General features: G+C 64.4%; 1 protein-coding gene and 1 pseudogene across 2 annotated transcripts; one reads left to right on the forward strand and one right to left on the reverse strand.

Moving 5' to 3' along the window:
- Positions 1 to 62: 62 nt before the first annotated feature.
- MMRN2 (multimerin 2) lies at positions 63 to 15,295 on the forward strand. 2 transcript variants are annotated; one of them, XM_041747173.1, is made up of 7 exons: positions 63 to 299; positions 8,971 to 9,099; positions 9,190 to 9,296; positions 9,379 to 9,459; positions 10,180 to 10,386; positions 10,499 to 12,127; positions 14,292 to 15,295. In XM_041747173.1, the coding sequence occupies exons 1-7, from the start codon at positions 136 to 138 to the stop codon at positions 14,675 to 14,677; spliced, it is 2,703 nt and encodes a 900-aa protein (XP_041603107.1). In that variant the 5' UTR covers positions 63 to 135; the 3' UTR covers positions 14,678 to 15,295. The 2 variants fall into 2 exon arrangements, with proteins under 2 accessions (XP_041603107.1, XP_041603108.1); XM_041747174.1 differs by having other exon boundaries at positions 64 to 299; positions 10,222 to 10,386.
- On the reverse strand, positions 306 to 6,923 carry LOC121486310 (annotated as a pseudogene).
- Positions 15,296 to 16,575: the final 1,280 nt, after the last annotated feature.

Raw genomic sequence — 16,575 nt, forward strand, 5'->3', positions numbered from 1 at the left:
CGGACGGGGCTCGCCTGGTGGGCCGGCCCAGGCCACTTCCTCTCTTTGTTGTCTCTCTGCTTTCTTTTCCTTCTGAGACTTAAGTCGAAGACGACGTCACCGTCAGCAGCAGTTGGTGCAACTGCCGCCGCCCGGATGATCCTGACGCTGCTGCTCGGCCTCGGGGGGCCCCTGGGCTGGGGGCTGCTGGGGGCCTCGGCGCAGGCCGCAGGGAGCCGGGGCTCAGATCCGCCCAGCCCTCGGCCGCCTGGGGCCTGGACGGCAGAGGCTGAGGACCCCGGCGGGGACCCTGGCAGACGGTAAGGGCCACCTGACCTCGGGGCGGTCACGTGCGGGAGCCGAGTCCCAGCCCCGCCGGACAGGGTCTCCTGGGACCCTGGTCGCCCATCCACAGCATCCTCCCACGTCCTCACCTGCTGGGCCGCCAGTGAGGCTCAACAGGACCACATGCCAGGCTCCCTCGGGAGCCCCTCCCCCCCAGCCCGGACCGGGCGCCGCAGGACGCTCCGGGCCTGGCCCGTGGCAGGCGGGAGACCCGGGGCTTGGCAGGAGCATTTCTTGCCATCGACCCCTTAGCATGAGAGGGGCGATAGGGGCAGTCCTTTCGGAAGTTTCCCGCCGGCCCAGCAGTGGCTGCAGTTCTTGGGAGCAGGTGAACTGACAGTGGAGCCTACGTGAGGCTGACCTGGCCCAAGTCACAGAAGACGGACGCCCCTGGGCCTGGACTCTCGCCTGAGGGGGGCCGGTGCTGGTCCTCAGGCTGGCCCTGGGGTAGGCGGCCAGCACGCAGGGCGCCCTGCTCCGGTCCGAGCCCAGGGGGCCCGCGGCAGCCAGGGAGCACCCCTCCGGGGCCCCGCTGGACACGGGCGGTGGCGTCAGAACCGGACCCCCAGTCTGGGCCCAGGGCCGGAGCTGGAGGTCCCTCCCCGGGCCCATCTCAGCTGTCCCCTTCCCAATGTTGGCGACGCTCCCGACAGCCCGCGTGGCGGAGGAGCCCGAGGCTCAGCAGCTGCCCCCTCACACAGCCGAGGGCACACAGAGCCACCCCCATGGCTCCTGGCGTTCATACGGATCTGGAGTGAGCGGCGTGACCTACCCCCCACCCAGTGTCCGTCAGGCCCGCTCAGGGTCACACCGGCTCAGTGCAGGGCGGGGGTGGGGAGTGGGATGGGTTGGGGACGGGGGCAGGTGGCCGGTGGGCTGGGGACACAGGTGACTCAGGTCTGCTCTCAGGCCGCCAAGCCCAGTCCCCCCAGCCCTGTCTCCTCCGACTGGGCTCCGACCCCCCAGCCCTCGTGGGCACTGCGGGACGGGGTGCGAGGAGGGCGCGGGCCAGGACGGCCGCTCCCAGGGGCCGAGGGGCTGGCGTGAAAGGAAGGAAATGCTGCTCAGCTTCCCACCGATTGCTTCCTCTGTGAAGGGAGAGGCGGAAGGGCCTTCGGCCTCCTCCTGTCCCAGGGCCGTGGGGAGGTTGTCAGGGACCAGGCCTCCGCGTTCCCCCCACCTGTTCCTCGTACGCACTGGGGGCCCTGGACACGGGCCCAGGTCACACTATTTGCAAGGACAGGTTCAAAGGGAACAAGTGGGTGCTGGGTGCCGGGTGCGGGGTGCCGGGCCGCAGGGTGGGGGCGGGACGTAGCTGTGTGCTTCCCACAGCCCGGGCCCCCGGCGCCGGGTGCATCTGGACTCTTGCGATGCTCTGTGGTTCCGGTGGGAGTGGGACCGGGCAGCAGTTAGGATGGGGGCCCGTCAGTGCCTGCGTGGGGGCCCAGCAAGCCCAGGGCAGGGTGCTCCCCTCCAGGTGCTCGGGGCTGCGCTGCCCTCTCCACGGGCCGTGAGGCTCAGAGGGATGGGGACGCCACCCCGGGCCACCAGCTCTTGGGGAGGTCCGAGCGGGGCCCACACCCAGGTGGGGGTAGCGCAGGGCAGGGCCCTGATGGCCGGCATCCGTCTGGCCCCACGCAGGCAGCACCTGCGATGCTCTGCGGCTGAGAACTCGGGCCCGGAGGCGTCAGGCCGGAGGCAGGGGTGGCACTGGAGCGCAGGCCACAGCCACCTCCAGGGCTGCAGCTCCTGCCCGGGGCCACCGGGAAGCAGGGCCAGGCACCCCCATGGGATCCCGGCCCATGGAGGGCCGCAGGCCCCTGCCCCAGCCCCTTCCCAACCCACAGACAGAGCCGGTGAAGTGCTGTGACCAGGGCTGTGCTGTGTGGGCGCTCGGCGTCCACCGCCCCCCCAGACGGTGGCACCTGCACGTCCACCCACGACACTTTCCCTGGAGCTGGAGCTCGCTCCCCCTGGCCTCCGTCCCCTCCCTCTGCCCCCATGGAGGCCGGAAGTGGGAATCATCTCACATATCCTGGGGGGTGGGGCGGCCTTGCTCAAGGCCACCCTGGGTCCAGGAAGGGGGACAGGAAGGGCTCCGGCAGATGCTCTCCTGATGGGGCGCAGCCTGGGGGGGCTGCAGGGGGCCCCAGAAAATGAGGGCACACGGGGGTGGGAGGGTGGGGGGGGAGTGCACTGAGAACAATGGGGCTCAGGCTCTGGGGCCATCGCGAAGCTGCCAGGAGCCAGAGGAAACCAAAGCAAAGGTCAGGAATGTTCCCAGGGCCCATGGGCCAGCAGCCTGCATGGTGCCAAGGGGACGGGCTGCCAAGGGAGGGGGAGCGCGGGCGGGTCGACAGTTGGAGCTCGAGGTTTGGGCAGGTCAGGAGAGAAAGTTCCTGGGCAGGAAGGGTGGGCGGCACCGCCTCCGGTCCCAGGAGCCTGGGGTGGAAAGTCCCAGCGCCCCCCCCAGGGCAGGCTGGCACGCACCCACGGTCCGGCAGGGCCTCCTGCAACCTGCGCCCCGGGAGGGGGAGCCCAGAACGTGGCCTGGTTGCCCGCGGGTATTTCTCAGCAGGCATCCTGGCCTTCGGACTGCGGGGGGCCGGCTGCTACCATCCTTGGCCTGCGGCCCCTACGCACAGGTCGCACACTCCCCCAGAACCACTGGCCCCGGCCCCGGCCCCGCACGTCCCCGGCACCTGGGCGGGAGTTTTGGGTCCTGGACTGGCCTGTGCAGGGGGCCGCCCCGCCTGTGGCCCCGAAGCTGTGGGTCCAGCTCCTGACGTGCTGAGTAAACATTCTTTGCCTGAAGTCCGGCGGGTTCCATGGGCATGTGACCCGAGCGGCTGCAGAGGGCACCCACGGAAGGGCCCCCCACTGGGTTTGACACCTGTTGTCCACAGTCTCGCCTGGCGCTGGGCGCTGCAGGTTATACAGTCAGCCTCGTGTGAGGTGTTTGCTCTCTGCCCCTTTATGGAAGAACTGCGCTGACATCAGGGTCAGGGTCAGCTGTGGCTAGGGGCTAAGTTGACACAGTCAGAAGCCCCTGTCCTCACGGGTCCCCAGAGGCAGGACCTTTGGCTCCCCAGGTGAATCCTTTGCCGTTGACCTGCGTCTCTAACTGTCGTGTTTAGATTGCTGCTTCTTGGGAAGTAGCAGCCCCCATGATTCAGCTTTCATTCCCATCCCACACCCAAACCCCATTGTGCACACGTAGGTATGCAAGGACACGTGCATGTGCGTAAGTGCATGCACACACGCACCACCTGCCCCTCCTCCTCCCATACTGTCATTTTGAGTATCTACATCTACGTGACTGTTCGCTCCTCCAAGTGGAGACTTGAGAAGAAACACCCCGCGAGTCCTCCCAGCACCCCCGCAGCTTCCTACCTTCTGTCTTCCCTGGAATAAACAACTACCTCCATTGGTTTTTGTTTCTTTGGCTTAGTGTCTCTGTCACTACACAGCCCCAAATTCTTGGCCCATTCGTTGTCCACACCTGCTCTCCCCCTTCGTCCGTGTCAGGTGCTTGACCGCCAGGGTCTCTCGGTGGCGTGGCTCTCGGAGCCCTAGCTGTGCTCCGGTCTGGACACTGGCCTACACCGCCTGCCCGTGGCTGCACGGGGCGCTCCCTGTGCCATCTTCCTGGGGACTCCCTTCCCCTCTATTCCCTGCTGGAGCTCCTGTCTCCTGACACCCTGCTTTCCTCTGTCTGGGTGCTCTGGCTTGTGCAGCTGGGGCACCTCTGGCAAAGTGGAGCACCTCCTGGGCTCTGACTTGGAACTCTCAGGCCGCTTGAGAACGCTGAGGCCCAGCTCCAGCCCCAGACACTTGCCCCACTGACCTACTGCAGCCCAGAGACTCTTCTTTATGAAGTGCCACACGGTGGCTTTGACGCGAAGATCTGACGGCAAGATTCCAAAGCACTGCTCTAGTAGCTCCCTGATGACGAAGGGCCCTGGGGTGGGCGGTGTTGTGAGACCCGATCGGTTGAAAATGTGTTTATTCTGCTCCCTTGACTTTGATAGTTAGGCTGGGTATAGGATTCTAAATTGGAGATATTTTCCTTTCAGATTTTTATTTTTATCTTTTTTTTATTATTTTTTTCAGAGCAGAACAAAATAAACTTTAATGGTCTTAAATGCAAAAGTAAAAACAAACAAAAAACACAAAAAAGCAAAAGAAAATTAACAGAACAACCCAAAATGTCAAGGCAGTTATGCAGAGAACTTGGGAGGGTTAATCTTTAAAACTACAAATCAAAAAAATTTTTTTTTTTTGTTAATAGATAACTGGCAAGAAGTGAGTACTTTTCTGCTGAGTGTTCAAATGAAAGCAAAGTTTCAAAACAAAATCTGACTAAAATGGAAACAAGTCTAGCGCTCACGAGAAGGGATGTAAGAAATACAATGCTCTAATGTTTCTGTGTTTTTTTTAAAATATTTTATTTATTGATTAATGAGAGACACACACACAGAGAGGCAGAGACACAGGCAGAGGGAGAAGCAGGCTTCCTGCAGGGAGCCCGACGTGGGACTCGATCCCGGGTCCCCAGGATCAGGCCCTGGGCTGAAGGCGGCGCTAAACCGCTGAGCTACCTGGGCTGCCCTGTTTCTGTATTCTTAAAATATAGAGCAATCTTAGGCATTCGAGCTATGTGAACTGCTCTTGGAAAGTGGAGAAATGGTTGGGAACACCAGCACCTGGTGTGCGGGGCACCGTGCATGCAACGTGTGCACAGAAATCCGGGATGTCAGAGAAGCAGCATGTCTTCAGGCATGCCCTGGAGTTAGATCTGACTCTGGAATATACTGGAGTTTCCCTGAAACTCTTTGGTCCGTTCCCACTGGCGCCTGAGCTTATGAAACCCGTGCGTGCCCTTCTCTGGAGGGCCTGGCATACAGCCCCCCTCCCTGGTGGCAGCCCCCCGTTGGACGGCCTTCTGCCACTGCCAGGACCCCTGCAGAGCCCCGGGGCTGAGTGAGCAGGAGGTGGCAATGGCACCTGCTTGGGAAAGCAATTTCCTGTCAACCAAAGCTGAAATCGCTTAAAATGTTGAAGCGGTTGAGAAAACGCACACTCAGCATCTAACATCTTTCGTTTGAAAACTAAAACTAAAAGGTCATGCCTTTTTTGTTGTTTTTTTTTTTGTTGTTGTTTGTTTTTTTTTGTGTTTTTTATCCAGTGTGTGGAAACACCAAATGAAACGAGTGTTAGTCTTAGAAGTTAAAGCATGCTTCAGGTTCACCACCGTCCCGAGGGACTGGTTAGTCAATGCGGTCTACTTAGATTTCTGTTTAATATATATTTTAAAGGAAATAACGTAAGAAACTTACATTGGTTTAACATGGTGGGATTTCAAACATTTGAACATGTCGGTTGCATCCCCGAGTATAAAAACCTTTTCACTTCTCATTTAAACTAAGATAAACACTTGTGAAAATTGGTGCAAAATGAGTTGCACACTAACAAAAAAGTTTCAACTTCTTCACTCTTAATTATCTATTCCATACAAAAAAAAAAAAAAAGCATGAGCAAGTTATTGTGGGACTTGTTGGTTTTGCAGGAAAGCTATAGGATTTTGTCTCCCAGGTGGGAGCTGTTCAGACTTGCTATGGCCATGGCAGCTTCTTCATGGTTTGTCATGGTCACAAAGCCAAAGCCTTTGTGCTTGTTGGTGTTGAAGTCGCGAATCACTTTCACATTGGTGACCGCCCCAAAGGGGCCAAAATCTGCCAGAGGATCCCCTCATCAGCATCCCGCCCGAGGTTGTAAATGAAGATGCACCAGCCTGAAGACGCATCGCCTGGGACACTGACACCAGAAAGCCCACTCGTGATCTACACCCACAGGGGAGAACCTGAATCTCTGCACCTGGCGGCGAACCGGGCCTCCGAACCGCCTGGCGGGCGAGCAGTACCGCTGGGAGAGCAGCGCCACGGGTTGGTTCCCATTGGGGTTGGCCCAAACCTCACTGTAGTGGGCTCAGAGGAACCTGGGAGTTTATGACCATTGAGACTGGTAATTGCCCCTTCCGCCTCCAACCGTGTGTCGAACCGGATAAACGCAACCCCTCTGGACAAACCTGTGGTCTGATCCGCAAGGCCCCGGGAGTTGGTGGCTCCCCCGAAATGAGAGAGCACGCCCTCCCCGTCCGGGTCACGGTCTGCGGGAGCCCACCGCTGCGCAGGTTGGCGTCTTTGATGACTTCTGAGCTTGGGGTACGGACGACACCTTGATGGCTTTCGGCTGGAGCCGCAGGCCATTCGCGTGTGGTTGCTCTCGGCCCCTTCGGTCACGTGGCTCATGGCGCGGTGGCCTGGCTGTGCCCTCTGCCTTACCCCGAGTGGGTTCTGCAGGGTCATGTCACCAATGCTGCTGAACAGACTCCGTGCTTCATCCTGGGTCACGCCTCGAGGGCAGTAGTTGACGGTTAAATTCGTTCTCCCGATATCATCCCCGTGGGGTTTGGCCACGTGGTCTTCATAACCATTAGACGTTGGATTTTTTAAAAATCTGGACGTGGGTGGGCGGGCCCGGGGCTGCTCCGGGGCGGGTGGCAGCTCCTCCTCAGCGCACTCCCCTTTCAGATTTTTAAAAGCATTTTATTTATTTATTCATGAGAGACCCAGAGACAGAGGCAGAGACACAGGAGGAGGGAGAAGCAGGCTCCACGCAGGCAGTCCGACGTGGGACTCGATCCCGGGACCCCAGGGTCATGCCCTGGGCCGACGGCAGACGCTCCACCATGGAGCCCCTGGGTGCCCCAGTAGCTTCCTATTCTTGTTTCTTGGATGCAGTCATTTCCTTTATCGATCTGGGGCTATCAGTACACATTTGGGGGATTTCTCTGCGCAGTGCTGGCTTTTTCCAAGTTCATTCTTCCCCCCAGTTGCTTTTTCCAACCTCCCCCCTTTTGTACGGAGATCTTTCTCAGGAGTCGTCTCAGATGTCTGCCCCCTTGAGAGCAGACTACGAAGCTGGTTGGACCTGGGCGTGCGGATGCGGCTTCCTGACCTCCTTCGTCACACTATGCCCTGCTGGGCCATTGCACGGGGAGCCCCTGATGTTGTCGTGTTTTCGGTCCGTCCTCTTGAGTGGGGTCATTTTCCTAACATGCTTTTTCAGTCTGCTGCCAGGGGGGGAAGGCTGGCTGCCAGGCTTTGAGAACCGAGTGGGAACTCAGGCTGGGGGCCCAGGCCTCGTAACGGGTGCCGTCACTCGGTCCCCCTCACTCCTTCCCCGCTCCACCCCCGTAGAATCCCTGTGCGGTGGCACCCGGTGGCCCCAGGTCGGAGGCCGGCCCCAGAGAATACACCCCCAGCCCGAGAGCCGTGCCGCTCCACCTGCAAGGCCCCCGACACTGCCTCCTGATATCTGACAAGTGTGCCCCTTCTCTCTGCGTCCGCCGCTGTCACCCATGGGACCTGCCAACATCTCCCACCTACATCCCTGACACAGCCGCCTATAGCTCGCCCCTTCCTGTCTGTTCTGTCCCCAGGAGCCAGGGTGGCTTTTTCACAGCACTTCCCTGCTCAGACCCCTTCATAGCTTTCCGTGCTCTAGGACACGTGCCGGGTCCCCAGCGGGCACTCAAGGACCCCACGGCCTGGCCTCTCAGCATCTCTGGGCCCCTTGCCTGCCCAACCCCTGCACTGCAGGCGGTACGCCTGTCACAGCTCCTGGTTCTTGGTTACCACCTCCCGGATGGCTCCCTGGGTCCTAGCAGCTTCCACGCCACCTGCGATTGCCTGCTTCCCCTTGGGACCCTGCAGGGAAGGTCTGTGTGTCTGTATTGGCACTGGGTGCTGCTCAGCTCAGTGGCCATGAGCTGAGCGATGCGGGTCGTTGCCTCTTGCAACCCCGGAGAGCCCTGGGAGCTGATTACCAGGCGAAGGAGCCTGGTGAAGGGGTGAAGGGCAGAGACCAAGAGGCTGCACGCGACCTCCAGCCCTGCAGAACTTCCTGGAGTGGGGACTACTCTCAGCTGTCCACTTCCATGACTCTTTGCAAGTCCGTTTCCATGACACGGGGAATGGCCAGGGTGCAGGCGCCCTCCCCACAGCCCGGTCTGCAGTCAGGAAAGAGGTGGCAGTGACGGGGCAGCAGTGTTGTCAGGAGCCAGGCCCCGGGTCCTCACCTGCACGCTTGGAGGAGCGGAGCAGCGCCTCCATCCGAGACATGGGCGAGGGGGAAAGTCCTAAGTGCCTCGCTCCAGCTCACATGGACTGGGCAGCAAGGATTTGAACTCAGGCCTCTTTCCAGCCCCAGCAGCACTGTGCTGCCTCCCTGGCCCCAAGAGAAACCCCCGAGAGCACATCCTGGCCCCATGGGTAATTCTGCTGTGTGATTTTGGGGGTGCTCTCAAGCCTCTCTGGGTTGGCCGCTGGTTCAGGGGCCGTGGTCAGATGCTCCTGCAGGGTGAGTTTCCTGGAGCTTTTGTCCTGAGTGGAAGGAGGGATGAATAATGCAAGAGTGCTCTCTTCTCAGGCTAATGGGTTCTGGAATCCCAGGCATCGGGTGTGGGTGGGCGGGGAGGCAGGGGTGGGGCTGGCACCACTGCTGACCTCCAGGCCAGATCGCAGGGCGGGGGAGGGGGGGGCTGGGGTGCTCAGGAGGCCTCTCTCCTGGCTTGTCTTCCAGTAACTGGTGCCCTTACCAGGAGTCCAGGCTGGTGACCTTTGTAGCCGCTTGCAAAACAGAGAAATTCCTCGTCCACTCGCAGCAGCCATGCCCGCAGGGGGCTCCGGACTGCCAGAGAGTCCGAGTCATGTGAGTGGGGGCCGGATGGGGCAGGGCGGGCCACCCTCTCGCGTCCCCGCTGGCTGCCCTGGCGTCACCGAGCTGGCCGTTTCTCCCCAGGTATCGCGTGGCCCACAAGCCGGTGTACCAGGTCAAGCAGAAGGTGCTGGCTTCCGTGGCCTGGAAGTGCTGCCCTGGCTTTGCGGGCCCTGACTGCCAGCACCATGGTAGGGCTCCCCGGGGCTCCCCACCCAAGTCCGGTGGGTGCTCTGACCTGTGGGCTCACCGTCGGCCGCCTCCCGTCTGCAGATCCCACGGCCACCCCTGAGCCCGAGGACCCAGGTGACGGCCTGCAGGAGCCTTGGGACGGGCCCGTCGCCTTGGAACCTGGTATGCTGCTTGCCTAGAAGGTGCAGGAGGGGTAGGCAGGCGCGGAGAAGCGCTCCCAGGCCCTTTCTCCTGGGCTAGGGCAGGGCCAGCTCGGGAAGTCTCTGTGCCCCGAGCGGCAGAGGCCCTTCTGTGGCTCTGGGGCAGCTTGCCCCCACACCGAGCAGGCCAGAGTTACAGGGGCCTCGGTTGCCACCCACTGCCTAAGCACATGCACCCCCTTCCCTGACTCCCTGTCCTGGGAAGGACAGTTTCCTCTGGCATCTTCCTTGGCCCTTGAACAGTGCGAGATCCCATGGCCTGCAGGATGCTTTCCCACACGCGCCCTCCCAGGACCAGGAAGTCATGCCACCCTTGGTGTAGAGTCCGCACAGAACCACCCAGAGGCACCACTCGTGAGGCCTCTCCAGGCTGGGCCACGTCTGGGATGGTGAGCGAGTCTCGTCATGCGGTGAACGCCTATCTCTTGGCAAGGGCTGCCCGAGTGGCGCAGAGAGGCCGCGTCCACACAGCCAAGGAGCAAAGTGTGCCGAGATCAATTAGTCATGTCTGCTGCGGGTCCTGGGTGAGGGTGACGGTGAGGGCTCGTGGGTGGGCATTCCCCCCTCTGGAGCTGAGCTGCTGAGCTCCTGCTCAGAGGACATCACCATTCCCCTACCGCCCCCCCGGAGATTTCCGTCTGAACCTGGAACTTTCCTTCTGTGTACCCCGTGGTCTGGCCAGGCCCGGGGAGGCAGGCCTGGACGCTTGTCTCCATGTCTCCAGGCCAGCGGGCTGCAGAGCTGAGCCACGTCCTGGGGCGGCAGGGGCGCCTGCTGGAGGACCTCCAGAATGACCTTCACCAGGTGGCAGACGGCCTCCCAGGCCTGTGGAAGGCCCTGGAAAGCAACCTCACAGCCGCCGCGATGGAGGCGAATCAGACGGAGCCCGGTGAGGCCCGAGGGCAAGAGAGGAGGGAGGCCAGAGGGCCCGGATCTCAGAGGACGCACCCTGGTCCCTGCTGGGGGAGGGCAGCATGGGTAAGAGCGGGTCTCTGTTGCAGAGGTTCCCGGCACATCCTTGGAGCAGGTGCTGCCGCTGCACCTGGACACCTTCCTGCAGATGCATTTCAGCCCCACCTGGAGGAGCCTCAACCAGAGCCTGCACGGCCTCTCCCAAGCCCTGAGAAACCTGTCCCTGGACGTGGAGGCCAACCGACAGGCCATTAGGGGAGTCCGGGAGAGCGCGGTGGCTAGGGCTGACTTCCAGGAGCTCGGCGCAAAATTTGAGAGCAAGGTCCAGGAGAATGCGCAGAGGGTGGCGCAGCTGCGGCAGGACGTGGAGGAGCGGATGCACGCCCAGCAGCTCTCCCTGCAGCAGTCGCTCTCCGAGGTCCAGGCAGATGTGGACGCCAAGGTCAAGAGGGCCCTCAGGGCCCAGGAGCCCATGGGGGCAGCGGCCAGGCCCGAGCCCGAGAGCCTGCAGGCCAGGCTGGGCCAGCTGCAGAGGAACGTGTCGGCGCTGCACGCGGCGGCTGGCCGCAGGGATGCAGAGCTGCAGGCCACCCTGGCGGACATGGGGGCCACCCTGGCACAGCATGCCGACGAGATCAAGGAGCTGTACTCCGAGTCCGACGAGACCTTCGAGCAGATCAGCAGGGTGGAGCGGCGGCTCGGGGAGCTGCAGGTGAACCACACGGCGCTGCGTGAGCTGCGCATCGCCCTCATGGAGAAGTCGCTGATCCTGGAGGAGAACAGGGAGGAGGTGGAACGGCAGCTGCTGGAGCTCAACCTCACCGTCCAGCAGCTGCAGGGCGGCCACGCCGACCTCGCCAGGTATGCCAAGGACTGCACCTGCCAGGAGCTCCCCACGGGCCTGGACGGCATCCCCGACGACCTGGGCGAGCGGCCCCAGCCCGACGGCTCGGAGCTGCGGGCCCTGAGCAGCTCGGTGGCGGCGCTGGCCCGCGCGGTGGCCGTGCAGCAGGAGGAGGGTGAGCGAGCGCGGGCAGATGGGGCGCGGCTGCGGAGCGCGCTGCGGGCCCTGGACGGCGAGGTGCGGGCGCTGCAGGAGGCGCAGGCTGAGGCGCGGCAGGAGCTGGGCCGGCTGCGCAGCCACTTCGCGGCCCTGCTGGACGACGCGCTGCGCCATGAGGCCGCGCTGGCCGCGCTCCTGGGGGACGACATGGCCGAGCGGCTGGCCGAGGACCCGGCTGCGCTGCCCCTGCGCTACGAGCATATCGTGGCCGCCCTGCGCGACGCCGCCGCCGGGCTGCAGGAGCAGGCGCTGGCCTGGGGCGCCCTGGCCGCGCGGGTGGATGCGCTGGAGGCCGTTGGGGCGGCGGGGCTGGCGCGAGAGCTGCAGCGCCTGGACGCCGACCTGGGCCGCGTGGCCGGCTGCTGCGGGCCCGCCGGAAACACCAGCCTCCGTGCCACCGTTGACGGCCTGGGCCAGGCGCTGGCCGCCACCGGGAGTGACCTGCAGCGGCACCAGCGCCTCTTCCACGGCCTCTTTGGCAACTTCCAAGGGCTCCTGGCGGCCAACGTCAGCCTGGACCTGGGGCAGCTGCAGGCCATGCTGAGCCGGAAGGGGAAGAGGCAGAAAGGGCTGGACAGCACCCGCAGGAGGGACAGGAAGCAAGTGGAGCCCGGGACAGACGAGCCCGCCAGAGGGCCGGTGCTGGGGCAGGCAGGTGAGTGCACGAGGTCGGGGCGTCGGGGAGGCCAGGGGGACCCGGGGGACTGGGGGGACCAGGGGGGCTGGGGGGACCGGGAAGGCATATGAGTGCACAAAGTTGGAGCATCGGGGAGGCCGGGGGGACCCGGGGAACCAGGGAGGCCGGGAGGCCAAGGAGGCAGGTGAGTGCCTGAGGCCAGGGGTCGGGGATGCTGGGGGACCAGGGGGACGGGGGGGAACCCGGGGGACCAGGGGACCAGGGAGGCCGGGAGGCTGGGGAGGCAGGTAAGTGCCCAAGGCTGGGGCCTTGGAGAGGCTGGGGAGGCTGGGGCATCAGGGAGGCCAGGGAGGCAGGGAGGCAAGTGAGTGCCCGAGGCCAGGGCATCAGGGAGGCTGGGGGGACCAAGGAGGCCGGGAGGCCAGGGTGTTGGGGAGGCCGGGGCGTCAGGGCACAGGGCTGCCTGCGTGGGAGAGGTTGGGGAGGCTGCGCCCCAGGAGCACTGAGGGCCAGCTTGGCCCTGACCCGTTTGCTCAGGCCGGGGCCTCTCATGCTGCCTCACGGGCAGGAGGCAGAGGTCGCGGGGCGGAGGCTGGGGAGCCCGCGGGGGCCCCCACTAAATGTTTGAGGCTCGTGTCCACACTGCTGGCCAACCGTCATTGGAGCTGGGGTAGCCCCAGGCCCGGCCTCAGATCCTCCCGCCTCCCCGCCATGCCCCGCAGTCTCTAACCTGCTCCCCTACAGACACATGCACAGGGGCTGGGGTCACCTGCCGCGGCAGCCCCCTAGGAGGGGCTGGGAGGCCTTGTGGCCCTGTGGTTGGCGCTTCCCGCTGCCCCGCCGGGTCCCCGTGCGTGGCCATATGGAGTCGCTAACGGTCAGGGCCCAGGGCCTGGTCACACGGCCGTAGGTGGCACAGGGAGCCCTGCACCCTGCCCGGCGGTCTCTAGGGTGCTGGCCCTTCCTGTGCGACAGGCCCTTGACGACTGGTCCCTGCAGGGCCCCAGGGCCTGGGTCGCCAGCTCGGAGGCTGATGTGCGTGCTGCCCCCCTTCCTGGCCCCCCCATTCCTGCGTGTGGCCTTGGGAAGGGGACCCTAGACACAGGTGACCGTCCCCTGCCCAGGGAGGCTGGCCCCGGGGCTGTGGCCACTCCTCCTCCGGACACAGGACTGGGGACAGGGCCGCCTTCGGGCTGTCTACACTGCGGGTAGCCCGGTGTGTGGGAAGTAGCGGCCTGGCTGCGGGGCCCGTCCCAAGGTCGCCTGCCCTGTGGACAGCGCACAGCCCCTCGCGGCCAGTGCACCTGCCGGCCTCAGTTTCCTGCTGCCTGCAGGCGGCTGTGGAGGGCTCGGGCGGGGGCCCTGTGGGGTCCCTGTGGCCGGGCGAGCGCCCAGCTCCTGTTGGGGTGCTGCAGGGCTGCCCCCTGCCCGCTCCGGAGCCTTCCAGGATGAGGCGCGCGGTCCCCACCACGGGCCTGCTGCTGGGCTGGGAGCCAGGCACTGGGGCTGTGGGGGGCCAGGTCTCTACACACTTGGCGGGGCCCTCCCATGGCAGAGCTTGGCTTCATCCCCTTGGGCACTCGGAGTTTGGTCTCAGCGAGGAGACGGACAGACAGCGGGGGGAGTGCCCAGGGGACGTGGCTCATCGGTGCCAAGGCCAGGGTCATGGCCAGAGCCCGGGGTACGGCACTTCCCCTCCCGTGGCCCTGTCCTGCCCCCCGTCGGCCCAGGCAGCCGGGAGGCTGTGGCTCAACGAACACTCGCCCCACGAGGTCCCGGTGATGGCCTGCGTGCTTGGGGGCGCAGGCTCGCCCTCTGGGCCCGTCTGGGTCCCTCAGCCCAGGCTCCGGGTGGGTGCCCCAGCGTGGGGGGCCGGCCGTCTCGCCCTGGCAAAGCCGTGCAGCTTCAGGCAGCCGTCGAGCGCCCGCGGCCCCGGTTTCCCCAGAGGAGGGAGGCCTGGCTCTCGGGGCGTCAGGAGGGGAAGGGGGTGCTCAGGGGGCAGAGACCAGGCGCTGGTGTTCCCGTCTTGCTGGCCTGGCGGGGGCTCTGCGGCCCGAGGGTGCCACTGGGGCATGGGCCGTCAGCCAGGGTGTCCGGTGCCCCTGCTGGCAGGGGATGGGCAGGCATGGGGGTGCGATGTGCAGGTGGGGAGGCGGGCACTGAGCGGCACCCTGCGTTCCAGGCTCCCCCGCGGCCTTCTACGCCAGCTGCTCAGGAGGCACCGCGGCCCCGCAGACCGTCAAGTTCAACACCACACACGTCAACGTGGGCGGCAGCTACTTCCCGGATCACGGCTACTTCCTGGCCCCCGAGCGCGGTGTCTACCTGTTCGCCGTGAGCGTGGAGTTCGGCCCCGGGCCGGGCAGCGGGCAGCTGGTGTTTGGGGGCCGCCGCCAGACCCCTGTGGGCTCCCCGGAGGACGGCAGGGCAGCTGGCACGGCGACGGCCTTCGCGCTGGCTGAGCTGCAGCGCGGCGAGAGGGTGTGGTTCGAGCTGACCCGGGGGTCGCTGAGGAGCAGGAGCCCCGCGGCCTCGGCCTTTGGGGGGCTCCTGGTGCTCAGGACCTGAAGGCTGCCCGCCCAGGGCGCCGCATGGGGCCTGCTGAGCTGCAGGGCCTGGAGGTGACTGTGCGGAGAGGAGCCCGAGCGCTTGCCCGGCGGCCCCGGGTGCGGGGAGCATGGACCCGCGCGACGCCCACTCGGGGGGTCCTGCCCGCCCTCGGCTGCTCTCCTGTGGCTGCGACCTCTAAACCCCCTGCCGCCGCCTCCCCCTCATCCTCCCCAGGAGAAGTACGTTATGCTGGAGGTGACACTGGGGACGACGCCAGGAGCCCGTCCCCCCACCTCGGAGCAGCGGGGCAGCGGGGCAGCGGCCAGCGGCGCCTCTGCTGGGAACGGGCCTGAGGCCTGCTCGAGTTACCAGGGAAGAGAATCCCCCCGTTCCCCTTAGTTCTGGTCCTTCCCTAGTTTCTCTGTGACCTTTGCTTCCCGTCTTGTCCTCCCTGGTCCACAGGGTGGAGGCTGCCACCTGCCCAGCATGACCCGGAGCAAGCACAGCCGTGCCCTGGTGGCCCTCCCGAGCCTCGTGAGCGCCTGTCACCGGGAGGGGGGCCGAGGGGGGAAGTGAAGGCCGCGTGTCCAGATCTCCCCGTCACGACCCGCCTAGAATAAAGCACTGCCCTCCGAATGCCTGCCTGCTGACCTTGCGGAGAGCAAAGGGACCCGGGAAAGGGGGTGCACACGCAGGACACAAAGCAGCTATTTGGGGCAAACGCGACTCCCCTAATTCCGGCCGCTCTTGGTCTAGGGAGTTCCCCGTAGAGGCCTCGTGGGGCAGTGGCGGGAGCACTGGGAGCTGCACCGGCCCCGTAGCATCGGGCCCTGTGAGCGACAAACAGGCTGGAGAAGCCAGCCCGGCCCCAGGGGCGTCCGCGCTCTGGCAGTGGGCGTGGGGCACGGCTCAGCAGACCCTTCTTGGGCCGGCAGCTGCTGCTCAGCCCTCCTCCCGGTTTTCTAAGGCCCATGGTTCAAGCACGTGTCCCTGGAATGGACCGGCCACGCTTCGTGCGCTGCACTGGCGGGAACACGGGTGCTAAGGGGACGGAGGGCCTGGCCACCGGCCCCGACCTCAGATCCCCCCTTGGGAGCTTCCCCGTCGGAGCGAGGTGCCTGGTGCCCGTCGGCCGACTTCATTGTGGATTTCAGGGCTTTATGATGTGCGTACCAGGTCACACTGCCTCCTGCCACTCCCCCTGGCCACGGCCTCTGGCCCAGCGTGGCCCTCAGTGGCCAAGGCCAGTCCCAACCTGAGGCGTGACCTGCCGGGGCCATTCCTGGCCCATGACTGGACTGCTGCTCGCAGGGCGTCCGCCCCCCCCCCGAGGGACCCTCTGCACCACCTCTGCGCCTCATGCCCATCACCCCGGGCCAGGCTGGCTGACCACCGGGGAGGCCCCAGCGTGGTGCGCTCTCAGCATCTAAGATTTCATCGGGGGTGTTCTGCCCCCCAGCAGGGCCACTTGACCCCCCAAGGGTTCACGGGGCTGGCCCCCTGCATCCGGGTTACAGGTGCAGGCGCTACTGCTGAATCGGGCCCGTGGGTCACTCCGGAAGCTTCTGGGACGAGAACTTGAGAGGCAATGGCTGTGACATAGGAAGCTTTCTAGTAAACGAGACCTTAACCACCAGGCGAAGTGCACATTTCCTGTTAAACACATCTATAGGGCCGCCTGGGGGGCCAGCGGCGCAGCGCCTGCCTTCAGGCCCGGCCGTGACCCCGGGGCCTGAGATCGAGTCCCGTGTCAGGCTCCCTGCGTGGAGCCTGCTTCTCCCTCGGCCTGGGTCTCTGCCTCTCTCCCTGTGTCTCATGAGTAAATAAATAAAATCTTAAAAACAAAAAAAACCTTCTGTAATGAGGACACCAGATTGACACGAATTCTAAGGTTCAGTTGACAGGTTCATATCTCC

The sequence above is a fragment of the Vulpes lagopus genome, chromosome 3 (assembly GCF_018345385.1).
Source record: "Vulpes lagopus strain Blue_001 chromosome 3, ASM1834538v1, whole genome shotgun sequence".
NCBI lineage: Eukaryota > Metazoa > Chordata > Mammalia > Carnivora > Canidae > Vulpes > Vulpes lagopus.

Bases quoted from the DNA above. Each gene is read 5' to 3' on its own strand.
- MMRN2 (XM_041747173.1), top strand. From the start codon at position 136: ATGATCCTGACGCTGCTGCTCGGCCTCGGGGGGCCCCTGGGCTGGGGG. The intron at 300-8,970 runs GTAAGGGCCACC...CTTGTCTTCCAG, and splicing joins GGCGGGGACCCTGGCAGACG to TAACTGGTGCCCTTACCAGG. The intron at 12,128-14,291 runs GTGAGTGCACGA...CCTGCGTTCCAG, and splicing joins GCCGGTGCTGGGGCAGGCAG to GCTCCCCCGCGGCCTTCTAC.